Source organism: Nyctibius grandis, chromosome 5, assembly GCF_013368605.1.
Source record: "Nyctibius grandis isolate bNycGra1 chromosome 5, bNycGra1.pri, whole genome shotgun sequence".
Classification (NCBI taxonomy): domain Eukaryota; kingdom Metazoa; phylum Chordata; class Aves; order Nyctibiiformes; family Nyctibiidae; genus Nyctibius; species Nyctibius grandis.
In genome coordinates this window covers 47,504,805-47,518,214 of record NC_090662.1, presented here as the reverse complement: position 1 = coordinate 47,518,214, position 13,410 = coordinate 47,504,805, and the positions used below count along the sequence as shown (strand labels likewise).

At 36.7% G+C, this 13,410-nt stretch overlaps 1 protein-coding gene across 1 annotated transcript in view; it reads right to left on the bottom strand.

Annotated features, from left to right (window-relative positions):
• The window catches only part of PTPRQ (protein tyrosine phosphatase receptor type Q), a 110,534-nt gene that overhangs the window by 91,252 nt on the left and 5,872 nt on the right, over window positions 1–13,410 (bottom strand). Inside the window, exons 4-10 of the mRNA XM_068401737.1 lie at window positions 12,835–12,904; window positions 10,551–10,750; window positions 8,877–9,126; window positions 5,516–5,644; window positions 4,606–4,752; window positions 2,777–2,971; window positions 173–334 (exon numbers count right to left, since the gene is read on the bottom strand). Coding sequence (XP_068257838.1) covers window positions 173–334; window positions 2,777–2,971; window positions 4,606–4,752; window positions 5,516–5,644; window positions 8,877–9,126; window positions 10,551–10,750; window positions 12,835–12,904 — 1,153 coding nt within the window. The remainder of the gene's footprint in view (window positions 1–172; window positions 335–2,776; window positions 2,972–4,605; window positions 4,753–5,515; window positions 5,645–8,876; window positions 9,127–10,550; window positions 10,751–12,834; window positions 12,905–13,410) is intronic.

Sequence of the window (13,410 nt, the reverse complement as noted above, 5' to 3'; positions counted from 1 at the left end):
GTGTGGCATTCCCATTTGCTACAGAAGGTTATTTGGTAGTAAAAAAATCTGACTCCAGCAAATGACCCATTCATAATTTGCTTGAACCATGTGCTAAAGATCATATCTGGGACAGTGATGAGGGTCTTGCAGAACAAAAGAGCAGGTAGAAAAATATCCTAAAATACCTTACCCAAAGCAGAATGTAATTCTACATCTCCATTTATAGCAGGCAAATTATCATCAGATACACTTGTAAATATTACTGGGGAAGCTGTTTGAACATTGGAAAACATTTCAGCTGAACCTTCATATAATTCATTGGCTGTTTCCATTGAATTCCAAGTGGGAGAAGGTTTGATGTTTTCATTTATCATGTATGGTTCCAAAGAATCAATCAAATACTAAAAATTAGAAATATAAAAATAAATCACAAATCTTGTCATCACTAAATTATTTCATTAAATTTATATATAATATATAAATAGTGTTTGTATATTTGTGCATATATATACATACACTATATAAATGTTGGCACACAAACATTATCTTTCATTACAACAATAATTATCTTTGGAAAATACAGTAATTCTCATTAAAAAGCTCAGCTGCCAGTAGCCTACAGCCTTTTATTCATTTTTATTGTTTAAAAAAACACCACATTCTTTTTTTTTAATTTCTTAAAATATGGGGCTTATAGTAAAGTGTAATTTTAGATCAAGGCCTTTAACTTTAATGCTATAACCTATTAGATTGAATAGACACACGTTTGAGCTTGAAGATTCCATTTGTACTAAGCATGTTCTGAAACAGGGTTGCAGGCACTGCAAACAAGACAGCTTCAGATGCCCCTACTAGGCCCTGAAGAAAAGGAACAACAGGTTGACTAGATCACTGAGAGGGAAAAAGAGGAGAGGGAGAAAAACAGAAGCTAATGAAATAAAGGCGAGATGGAAAATAAGGGAGTATATAAGTGGAAAGGGAGAGTGAAAGGGAGGTAAGTGATATAGAGGTCCATAGGACAGAAGGGGCAAAAGACAAATGTTGGAAAGGGAAGGCAGTAGGTACAAGGGGAGCAACAACTACAAAGAGAGGAACTACAAAGGCAGAAGAGAAAAGAGAGAGGGGCTAGAGCATAGGCACAAAATGGTGTGTAAGCACTAGATCATTATGCCCCTTCAGAATCTGGGACCGAATCCAGGACGTCAGTGTCTCTAAATTGTTCTGCTGTCATTTGTGAACACTCCCCACTCACACATATGGCCCACTTCACTGCCAGAAAGAGATGCTTTTACAGTGATGTAACTAATACACATTAGCTCTCTCCCTGCAGACTCCAAGTGGAGAGAGGGCAAAGCAGCTTTTTTGCTGTTGTAACTAGGGGGTATTAACCACAGGCAGAGATACAGCATCAATCTCACCTAAGTACCAACAGGTAAAAGCTATATATGCCTCATTTTCACCTACATTTTATAGCAAAATACTAATCCATGTGGAAATACTTTTTGCTTCTGAGGCTTTTCCACTTATAAGAGAACAGCCTTTTATTGCTACTAGTTATTGAGTACCGTTACCACTGTGGATCTGACAGTTCAAATCCTGTAGATGCTCTAAGCTTGGGTCAATGACGTTCTAAATAAAGTAATGTTTGTTCTGATTTGTTTTGGTTTTTAATTAGAAAATTACATTCAATAAACTATAATAAAGCAGCAATGATGCTAAACTAAGAACTCAAAAATTAGGAAATCCTGTCATTAAAACATGTCTGTGCAGACAATTTTCATTTTTTCTGTGTCTGTACTATGATACAATCTTTAATTATAGAGTTATATACTTTCATTTTCCAAGGATGCCTGCTTGTTTTAATGAATGGATCCTTATCCTCATTGCTTTTTCCCTTTACTCCTTATTTAATGTTTGGCTCCAGGGCTCTATCTTATGTATATAATTCAACTTGAAAGCAAACTCTTTCATTGAGCTCTACCTCAAAAACTTATATTCTGTGTCAGATCCAGAAAAAGACGTCATTTTCTAGAAAAAAAATAAATTATTCAAACTTTCGGCTCCTATGTTCAAAATTAAGACCAAAAACCCTACCTCAGAAAGCACTCAATCCTGAGCTGAACATTTGCTAGAGGTCTACAGTTCTGTGCTTCATGCTTAGAGCTGCCCCATCTAAGCATGTAGAGGATACCAGCATCCAAAATCCAGAAACTAGACTGACTGACAGCATAAGTCCTCTAAAAGATTTGATCGGGTAGATATGTGCAGATATCCTTAACATACAACCATAGCATTGGAGTTCAGCATTTAGTATCAGACATGTAAATTCAAGGACACAAATGGCCGCAGAAAGTCTAGGGGTGTTTGCATTGCAAGCAAAGCACTTGACCAGCTTTGGGAGAGTTATGTGGAATTTACTTCTCCATAGGATTCATTCCCACATCTTCTAGGAGTTTGCCTGAGGGGCTATGTATCGATCTAGGCACCGAAATCTGTACTCTTACTGTTAGGTCACCCTATGCTGCAAAGAACTCAAGGGCTAGAAATGATAATACTGTGGGCTAAGGCTTATTGCCTTCAGTAGCTAAGTAAGTCTGGATCATTCCACCAGAATTATTTATTGCTTTCATGTTGGGGAAACATTATTGGAATGTCTTTAAAACCCAGCCAGAGAAAGAGGGTGGGGTGAGGAAGGTGGCTTTTAAAAGCACTGACAACTCATATGTGGTGGCTAATTCCACATGCTCTACCTATCAGATAAGGCAAAGAAGCAAATTTGGTCTAGCAAAAAAATCCATATTAAAAAAAAAGAATACCTTATTTTTTCCTCTGAGAATAGTGTTTTCCAGAGTCACCTCTGTTTCCTGCACATGCACTTTAACTCTGTACTGGGTAATGATTCCATTTGGTTGTTGTGGCTTCCTCCAAACAATTTTTATATATGTGGCTTCCACTTCTGCCAGATGTAAATCTGATACAGCACCTGGGACTAAATATTCAAGAAGAAACTTGATTTAATTAATCATCTCTGATTATTACAAGCTTTTTCAGCACCGTGTGTATTTAATCAGAGTTCATATCACAGAATCACAGAATCACAGAATGTTAGGGATTGGAAGGGACCTCGAAAGATCATCTAGTCCAATTCCCCTGCCGGAGCAGGATTACCTAGACCATATCACACAGGAACGCGTCCAGGCAGGTTTTGAATGTCTCCAGAGAAGGAGACTCCACAACCTCTCTGGGCAGCCTGTTCCAGTGTTCGGTTACCCTCACCGTAAAGAAGTTTTTCCTCATATTTATGTGGAACCTCCTGTGTTCCAGCTTGCACCCATTGCCCCTTGTCCTGTCAAGGGATGTCACTGAGAAGAGCCTGGCTCCATCCTCATGACACTTGCCCTTTACGTATTTATAAACATTAATGAGGTCACCCCTCAGTCTCCTCTTCTCTAAGCTAAAGAGACCCAGCTCCCTCAGCCTCTCCTCATAAGGGAGATGTTCCACTCCCTTAATCATCTTCGTGGCTCTGCGCTGGACTCTCTCTAGCAGTTCCCTGTCCTTCTTGAACTGAGGGGCCCAGAACTGGACACAATATTCCAGATGCGGCCTCACCATATCCTTATCTTTTGAGTTGCTCCTGTATAGGTAGAAGGTTACTTCAAGTGCTTTTTTAGCAAATAAGTTACAGCTCTAAAAATACGCACACAGTACTTCGGATACTTCAGGAAAGAATATGCTAAATAAGGATAGGTCTTATCCTTGTTTAGGTTTAACCTAATAATAAACTTTACTGGTTACACCTTGACAGCAAGCATTGCAGCAATCATTGATTGAGAGATTTTCTAAATTTGTGCTATGTGGCATAAACATAATGCAAAAATAACTGTCTTGAAACTGCCTGCCTATTACACACTGATTCTCAAATTTTGCTGGTCGCATCCTCAGATGCAGACCAATAATCCTGCACAAACTCACACACATGTAAGATAAAACTGCACTTCTATTGAGCAAAGGACTCTCACCTGGTGAGCGGACTCTTGGGAGCCAAAACTCCCAAACCAGAAAGTAGATGGCTCAGGGGCAGAACCAACCAGTTGATTGCCCCAGGACAAGATCTCAGTATTGGGTCTGCCTCAGAGCTATGGTCCCTGGTAAGGGTGGCTCCATTAGAAACTGGTATGGGGCCTTGGATTTGGTGAAAATCAGTCAGACAAGATGTTTAATAAGAAACATTGGGGCTGAACAAACCAATCCTGGGGGAATCCTGCGCCGTTCTTTCTCTTCCACTTGCTGCCATCTAACGGGTAAAGGCAGGACCTGCAACTTAATTACCGTATCTAAAAATAACTCCATTCAGGCAGAAACTGCGTTTCTTTCACAATCTCTGAAGGCTTCTGATAGCAAGTAAATTTAGTGACAGTGTATGAACTCGAAAAAAATGAAGAAATAAATCTACATAATAAATTTTCATGTAATTTCTTTCATTAGCATATTATCCCTCTCTTGTAAGACTTACAACACACCCATTCTTTCCTTTGCAAAGCACCTAAAAGGCTTTGAAGGGAAAACTGAAACCAGTTATCATCTACAGCCCATTTACTTCACTTCTTTATGCTTACTTACCATCTGCAGGAGTGAAAACTGTAAGGTTAGTCTTTGGCCCCACCCCAGCACTTGTCTCAGCACTGATGTACACATCGTATGTTGTAAACGGCACAAGGTTACTAAATACAAACTTCAGATCTTTTGTGCTGTTATCCAGAATATGACCTGAAATGAAAAATGAAGAGATTCTAGCTCAAAAATAAAAGCAGTCCATTATTTTCTTAGACTAAATATAGCTACTTTCCAGGTTGATGAAAAATGAAAAGCCAAATTTACTTGTGAAAAAGCTAGTTTGGCATCAACCTCATTGGAAATAATACTGAATGCCTGAAAAAATACCACAAAACCATCTCAAGAAGATATGGGTTTTAAGAGGTAGGGATTTTTTGGTTATAAATTAAATTTCTATCACTTTTCCTGTGTGGTCCCATAAAAAACATTAATATACACCTCATTTACTTCTTACTTAACTACATATAACTTCTTTAAACATACATGTCTGAGTTAAAAAAGATTACAAAACCACCAAAAAGACTCATACAGTTGTTTGTATACTATATGGGGATGGAAGTCCTCCAGAAATCTTTAACAGGAAGAGAAAAGAGTAAAGGTAAGGTACAGAATGATTTGGATATATAAGTACCCTAATTCTGCTGCGAGCTTAGTCTGTCATCTCTCTGAAACAGTGAGGAAAGCTAGTTTTCTCCATTAAGAATATCTAATGTGAATTTCATTGTGTACTCTTCCTCATGATGGAAAGACTTTTCCCTTAAAAGTGATCTAAAACTATTAAAAAGTCTGATAATGAAAAGGATAGATAGCACTGCTTTCAAATATTCATTCTTGACTGGCAGGGACACTAAGAATCCAAGTGTGAGGAAATAATCACAAAAACAAAAAAGGAATAAAAACATCAATTCAGACTTACCAGATGGTCCATACAGCTCAACTCTGTAACTAAACCTTCCCGTTACTACGGTTGGTGGGTCCCATGTCACTGAGAAAGACTTTGCTGTAATGTTGCTCTTGGCAAAATTTTGTGGTGGATCTTCTGGAACTTAAACAATATTGGAAAAAGTCTTTGAACATAAAATAATTTATATGAGGATTTCCAAGAGCCACATATCAGACAATTAATTTTAAACATAAACATTAAATAGTCTGAAGGGAAGCTACATTAAAAGCACATCTCATTAAAATGACTTCTTTTTATTTCATTTCTTTTTTAAGGTAATGCTTGCAAAAGGTATCAAGAGAGCTGGTAGTATGCAAATAATCTTTAAAAGACAAAGGTGGCAGGAATTCTACCAAGTTTAGCATGGACTTCGTCATGATATAGATTACATAGAGAAGATGCTCAAATATGACTGTGATGCTCAGCAATACAGAACTCACATTGGGTACATTTTTCATCCTTGAACCAGTTCTTTTTTTCATATAGACAATACTTAGTATTGAAGATTTCTGACAGCACTAATGATATACGTTACTATCCAAAAAGGTAAACCTGGAACCAATTAAGCTTTCGAAAACATTGCATACTTGAGTAATTTTCTTTTTTTCATGAAACTATTCACATAAATTAAATTAATCCCATACTGAAGTGTTTATGGAATCCTATCCCTGTCCTTTCTAAAGTATACTTACTGTATAAAATTAATGAGAGATTACTATTGACATGAAAATCTGAATCCAAAGACAACTAAAGGAGGTGGAATTTTTTACATCCGTATAGAGTAAAAACAAACCTGATTTTCAAACATGCTGGATACCCAAGTAAACTTATAGAAAGTGCTTGATATAAATTTCTGTGAAAATCAGGTCTAAATATGTCACATGTGAGATTTAAGCCAATATGGAGAAATAGACTGATCCTGTAAACAAATATGCAAGTTAACTAACATACTACTCTTAAAAAGTACTATCACCTTTTGTAAGAACTAATGTACAAATGAAAGAAATGAAAAATTCTGCCATTCCTAAAAAATATGCTATAGATTGGTCAGTAGTGACTATTTAATCATTCTTAGTTACGCAAATTGCATCAGCTACAATTGCACATAATTCTAAAGTATCATCTTAAGAGTCCACTTTTTTTCCCCAAGGTTTAAATCTTTTTCTCTTTGTAGAAGTATCCTCCCCTTGCAGCCACCCCAGTAAAAGAAATATTTTCATGCTGAGTTTTCAAAATATATTTATAATGAAGCATTTTAAAATACTTTAAAGAAGTAGCCTCTTTTTCAAAAATCAAAGCAAGAGAAGTATCATCTTTGTCAGGAACACAGGAGAGCTTCAGCATGACTCAGAAAATTCTGGTTGGAGGGAACAGAAATAATTTTCAGCATTTTAAAATGGAACATCAATGAGCTATACAGTAGGGACACATATCACCTTCATCTGTGTGGCCAGATTGGCATGACAACACCACTGTGTCATTCTCCTGTGTGAGAAGGAAAGTGGTATTTGAAATAAATGTGCTCTCCATCCTCCCACCTGCTATCACAAACTATAATCTACCAATTCCTCTCCCTCAAGCCTAATTTCAGACACCCCAGTGGAGGACTGAAATGTGAGGTCTTCTCCATAAAAGAAACTGGCAACTTGCAGGGTGTGGCTAATGTGACACTAAAGAGATTCTTGTAAGAACGAAGACATTTGGAAATGGGAAGTGGATTTCAGTAATTACAGAGTGACTGGATGACGGTGCTTGATACCGGGGGGGAGGAAGTGTTACAATAATTGCAAAACACTCCTAAATCATAATTTTACTATATAGGCTATACAGATCAATACAAACTTCAGTATATAATAACATCTCTCCCACTGAAGCAAATGAAAAGTAAGAAAATAAAAATAATGAGGCAAAAAGTCTATTAATTCATCTTGCCTTCCTAAGAAATCACCAACCAACACTAAGCCAGCCTCCGAACAGGTTCCTTGGCATGCAGACATGCAGGACTCTCCGGGAAGCACTTTAACAAGCACCTGAATGCTCACAAGGTGAAGATCTAATAGAGGTGGATCCAGAAGCTTGGGTGTGCCAGTGTGCTGCTAAGAGGAAGGACTTAGTGAGGTTTGGGTCATAAGGGCTGACTGTGGGCGTACTGGTGGCTCTGGGCACACCACACATCCACCCACACTGACCAGTAAGCCAACCTCCCTTTTCCCAGATCATGCTTGAATGGATGAGCCCTGGCTGTACAGGCACACGGTAGGCAAAGACTGAAGATCTTATCTATCAAACAGCTGACATCTTTCTGTGTAATTGGCAGAACTTAACCCCACTGCATAAGCTTTTCATCACTTTCCAGGGTTTTCTTATTACTAGTGTGTTTATCCTAGGATGTCAACAGGGTGAAAAATAAATTGGAAATTAGCTCTGAGATCGTTAGAACAGAAACTATCCAAAACTTCATTAACCCTAGACAGAAGAGTAAACTAAGGATATTTTAATTCTAGTAAAGCAATTCAAATGAACAGTGCTAGGAGAGAAGTAAATTTCTTTTCATCTGAACAGTGCTATGAACTCTGGATGTATGAAACGTGAACCCAGTAACATCAAACTGTGTCAGGCAAAAGAATGGTACACAAGCAAACAGAAAGCCAGGATAACATTCCTCTAGAACACCTTTTTGGTATGGCTCTATTAATAACGCTGCCCACTACCTACCTAAGCCATTATAAAACTCCTGCTGCTGGACAACCCTTGTTTCCAATGCTAACTTCTCAGTGCATTGCATGTAATCCAAAATCAACTTTTCTAGTGTTTAAAGATTTCCTCAGCACTGAACAACTTTCTGCAATAGGTCCAAGTTAGATTGAGGAACCATGGGACAGGAGTTTTCTTTATACTGTTTATTTTTCCACAGAGGCAAAGAAGCTTTAAGTGCATTGCTATGTACACAATACACATAATTTTTTAATACCATGCCTGACACCTTTTCTCTTCATCTGTATTTTTAATTCTCCTTCCATTATGCCATTAATTGCAGTTCTTAAATTATCCTCAGGTTTTCATAAAATTTGATCTGTCCTGAGCATACTTCAGTATCTTTGACTTCTAATAATAACTGAACTCCCACTCACTGTACATTATTAGATACATTAATAGTTATATACACTTTCAGTTGATTTCATCAGGTAAAATTAAGTAATCATGTAAATACAAGAGCATGATACAGATAAAGACAGATTCGGACTGAAGTATCTTGCAACATAACTTCAAACTAATATTTTGAAGTTTTCATATAAATCTGAGAACTTTATTTCCATTTGAAAACAGTATATACCTGATTCTGGTGTCCGGACAATTGCGCTGTCAATGTAACCTGCTTCAGTGGTAACTGCAGAAACTTCAAAAAGATAGGTGGTATATGGCCTGAGGTTAGTTACAACAAAACTAATTGGTTCATTCCAAACAGAGCTCATTTGACTCACTGCTTCTGTACTTGATGTAACTGTAGTCCGTGAAGGAATTGTGGATTTGCCAAAAGTAGTTGAAGGAGTGGTAGTACTCCACAAAAATGATTCACTGTTATCCTATAAAGACAAAACATGAAATCTGATAAGCTGCATCTATAACCTGTAATTGTAAATACATGTAGATTGAAAAAGGCAGACCACCTTTGAAACAAAATCACCCAAAATTGGTTATCCTTTTTATACTTCAATCTCCAAATTTTGGTTATCATTTCATTAGTTGCTAGTACATCCTGTTAGTGACAGTATTATAGTTTCCTGCCTTATCCCAAAAATTCTCACATCTGACTGAACAGAAGCAACTCTCTAGGCTTCATTTAATTATTCCCAGATTCCATACTCAGTGCAGTCTCTCTTAAAAATAAAGTCCCCTAGTGAAGTCCTTCTACATCACATGTATGTTATATGCATGTATGTGTATATACATATATAGCATACATACATCGATATATAATGGATAAGACCAGACAGGGGTTTCCTAATCCATGCTGTCAGGAGACACCTCAGAAAAACTGCTAGATATTACAATAACGAATGCTTATGATTCAGTAGGTGGCAGTCTCTCTTCTCAGTACTGAATTAAATCAGCCTGATGTCAGGAACCTTCCCAATGCCTAAGATGATCTTCCAAATAAAATCTAAAATCAAAGTCCTGATAATTTTTATAATTTAAAACTGCACTTTTCATTAAAGTACTAAGCCTAGCATCCTGGGGAAAAAGGAAAAAAAAGGGTAAAAAAAATTAGGCAACTTGACGTTTAAGTAATCACAACACTCGGCAGAGGATAAAGAAGAAAAGGAGAATAAACACTGGAAAGGAGAATATTCTTCAAGAAATTCTGAAGGGTATACATTGGTTACAGGTCTGAATCCAATGAATAGTCAAAATTCAGAAACTTTTCAATGAATGCTTATGTTAAGAACAACTCAGACTACAAACATTTTTTTACAAATCACTCTGCTAATCGTGGGTCTTTTTATTTTGATATGAAAAATATTTAAGTAATGTTGAAATGTGATATGCAGAATAAAGCATACATTTAAAATATAAAAAGCATTATCATACTACATGTAAAAATAAGATATTAACATTACTGTATGTCTGCACTGACCTAAAAAACCCCATCAATTCTTGCTTTTTCTAATTGAATACTGTAAAAACAAAGATAAATAAATTCAAAGCTGAAAAATTTTCAAAATTATCTATTTCATTATTTTCTGTTGAAAGGATACCAAATTGACCCTTTGTTAACATTTTTACTTTGATTAAACTGAGCTTTTCAAGGAAAAGTATTCCATTGAAACTATTCTGAACAGAAAGCTTTTTCTGCAACCATTATATCCTGCCTTGGGCCTAAGTTTGCAAAATATTTGGAATTGTTCTGAAAAGCAAGCCTCCAAATTTTTATGTCTCAAAATTTAAATGTAAAAATATATTCTGTGGCTTGAGTCTAATTCTAATTTAAAAGGTTTACAGCACTTACATTACATTCTGGTAACCTCCCAGACAGAAGGTCCTCTACTTTAACCAAGACATCTTTCACTACAATTCCACTTCTTGCATGTTTCACACTAATCTTGAAACTAGTTATCTTTCCATTTGGTTGCCGAGGGAGAAACCAGATCAGATTTACAGCCGAATAATTTAAGGCTTCAACTGTGAGATTCACTACTTTACCTGGAGCTTGAAAACAAAATAAACAAAAGCAGTGAGACATACTTTTCTTCTCTGCACTGGAAAAAAAAAATCCCTTTTTCTTTTGTAATACCATTTCTAGCTTCCAAACTCTAAAGCAAATAAATAACAACCATTCACAAACACAAATAAAGTAGCTGATATGCAACCAGCTCTTTTCAAATCTAGTTTATGTGAGAGATATAATAATATTTCACAGCCCTCATAATAACATAGTTTGGTCAACATAAAAATATTCTTCCTAGAAGCAACTCATCTACTGTGTAAGAAGTAGTAAATTTTTGCCCATTTTTGTTTATTTAAGAGCATATGACCGCACTGGGTGTTTTATTTCACTTTACCTGTGTCATCTTTTCAGCTGGATATAGATTTTTGGTAGCTTTAAATAGCTTAATTTAATTCAAATATTCACTATTACTGCAGAAATGGTCTTCTTTGTATCAGTGACAGTGTCTGGGGCCTTTTGTCAGAGCATCTGTATTAATAGCAGCACGAAGGAATGGGATGCAGCATCTAAATGAGATTTTACATGCTATCTAAACTTCCTGTGAATTAGAGCACTGTGGCTCTCTCTTAGTCCTGTGTGCATGGCACGGGCAGTAGCAGTTCCTGCAACAGCTAGCCTTACTACTATGAAGAAAAGGGTTATGCGGCCTTAACAATATACAACTGTCCACAATTACAGATCTTCCATGGGTGAATTGAGACAGCTCCTCCAAGCCTCATACTCAGCTCTTGCTTAGGCCCTGCTGAATCTTTTGCAGACCTTTCACCTCCTTTCCCCTCCTCCAAGACTACAGCCTTTATATTTAAATAATTATATCTTCTGGATAACTTTCCTACTTTAAACTGTACCTCTTCATGTTGATCAAGATGTTGGGGTTTCTTTAACCATTAAAGCAAGAGTTAAAAAAAAAAAAGTTGAGCAGGTAAAAGCATAAATGCAGTATCAATGACACAGAACTCTCACCTAGAATTTGAAGAAACCTTCCAGTTACATTTATAATAAGGGATTTTAGCTTTAATAAAAGCGTAAGCAGAAATGCATCAAAAAGTAAAAAGCTAGTGTTCTCATATGGAGAAACGCTGATGCCTCTGTCAAACGTGAGTAAATAAAGCTCATGGAAATAAGGTTTTCTACCAGCAATAACATAAAAAAGAATAGTTAAAAACAATGATTTTGCATAGCTCCACATGGCAAGTTTAATACCCCTTTTCATATTTGGTTTCATAACTCATGGCATTATCCCAGAAGTCTGATGCAGAGTGATGATTTCCTGCTATTAACTGAGATATGGCACTCTGCAGCTTGCACAGCTACAGAAATCACCCAAGAGTCCTAAACACAGAGGGATGGGCACTGCCATGGCAGCACAAATTTTATATTCCACTAAGACTTCTTCACCCCAACATATCTGGCCTGGTGCCAGCTCTTCAGTGAAAGCTTAACTGCTCCTGGAGTGTGAGCAAGACTACAAACACTAAATTAGTAAAGATCACACAAATGCAGACTATAGTTACCATTTTTTAACCTTAAAAACCATCAAGTCAAATTTTCATTTCAGCCATTTATTATTTTTTTTTTTCTTCAGAATTAAGAAGTAAAAAGTTAGTAAAATATATTCAGTGCTGGGCTTTGTAGAGAAGGCACTTGACTCCAGCAACAAACAAATATGGCTTGGCATAAGTAGGCAATGCAAGAGCTGATCCCACAACAAAGTCTGTCTCCTACTACTGCTGCAAGTGACAGCAGATGGGTCCACTTGATAGGTAGCTCTGCTCTCCTGTGACCTTGCTTTCTGGAAGCAGCCTACCTAGAAACTGGCATAGGAAAACCTCAACAGAAACAGACTTTGCATATGAGAAACCCCCGTATGTGCACACCCTAAATGCTGTTACTAGTAAATAGGACAAAATGAACCTTTTCCACTGAGTGAGAGAATACGGAAAGAATTGCGATTTTGTTCTAAAGGCATCAGAATTTGTTCACATATAAAAGATGTCATGGTTACTTTATTTTAACAAATTAGAGCAGCTTTAATTAAAATAATTAGCAGCTTTACTAAAATTACCACTTTCTGCAGTCTGAAAAAGAAAAGGATCGCTAAATACTCCAACACCAGCACTGTTCTCAGCAGCAACCTACAGGAAAAAAAAGCCACATTAGAGAATCTATAGGATATATAGCTTCAAGGACTATGAATATCCTAAGGACACACAGAGATTCACCTAGCTTTTAAACTATAAATATACAAATGAACATGCCTTTTATAGATGTATTGTTTAATTTATTCTCAACATTTAAACGTGAAAATATAAAATGGAAAAATTATGAAACAGTATAAGAAATTGAGAAAATCACGTGTGAATATCTACACTTCAAAAGTGCTGAGTCCCTATTTTATGCTAAAGTCAACAGCAAGAATAACAGCAGTAACACTCCTTTTCCTCACTACAATTCACTTAAACCAGCTTCCCCATTCCTATTTTACCGTACTATAACTTAAAAAAGTAAAAAGGAAAATAAGTTCTCTTTTATTTGTTGAACTCCTGAAGAACAGCAAGAGCGGGTCAACCTCCCTGAGAGTGAGCAACCCAAGGAAAGCATGTCTTTTGGCAGAAAGACAACAGGCCAGGGAACTGTGGCT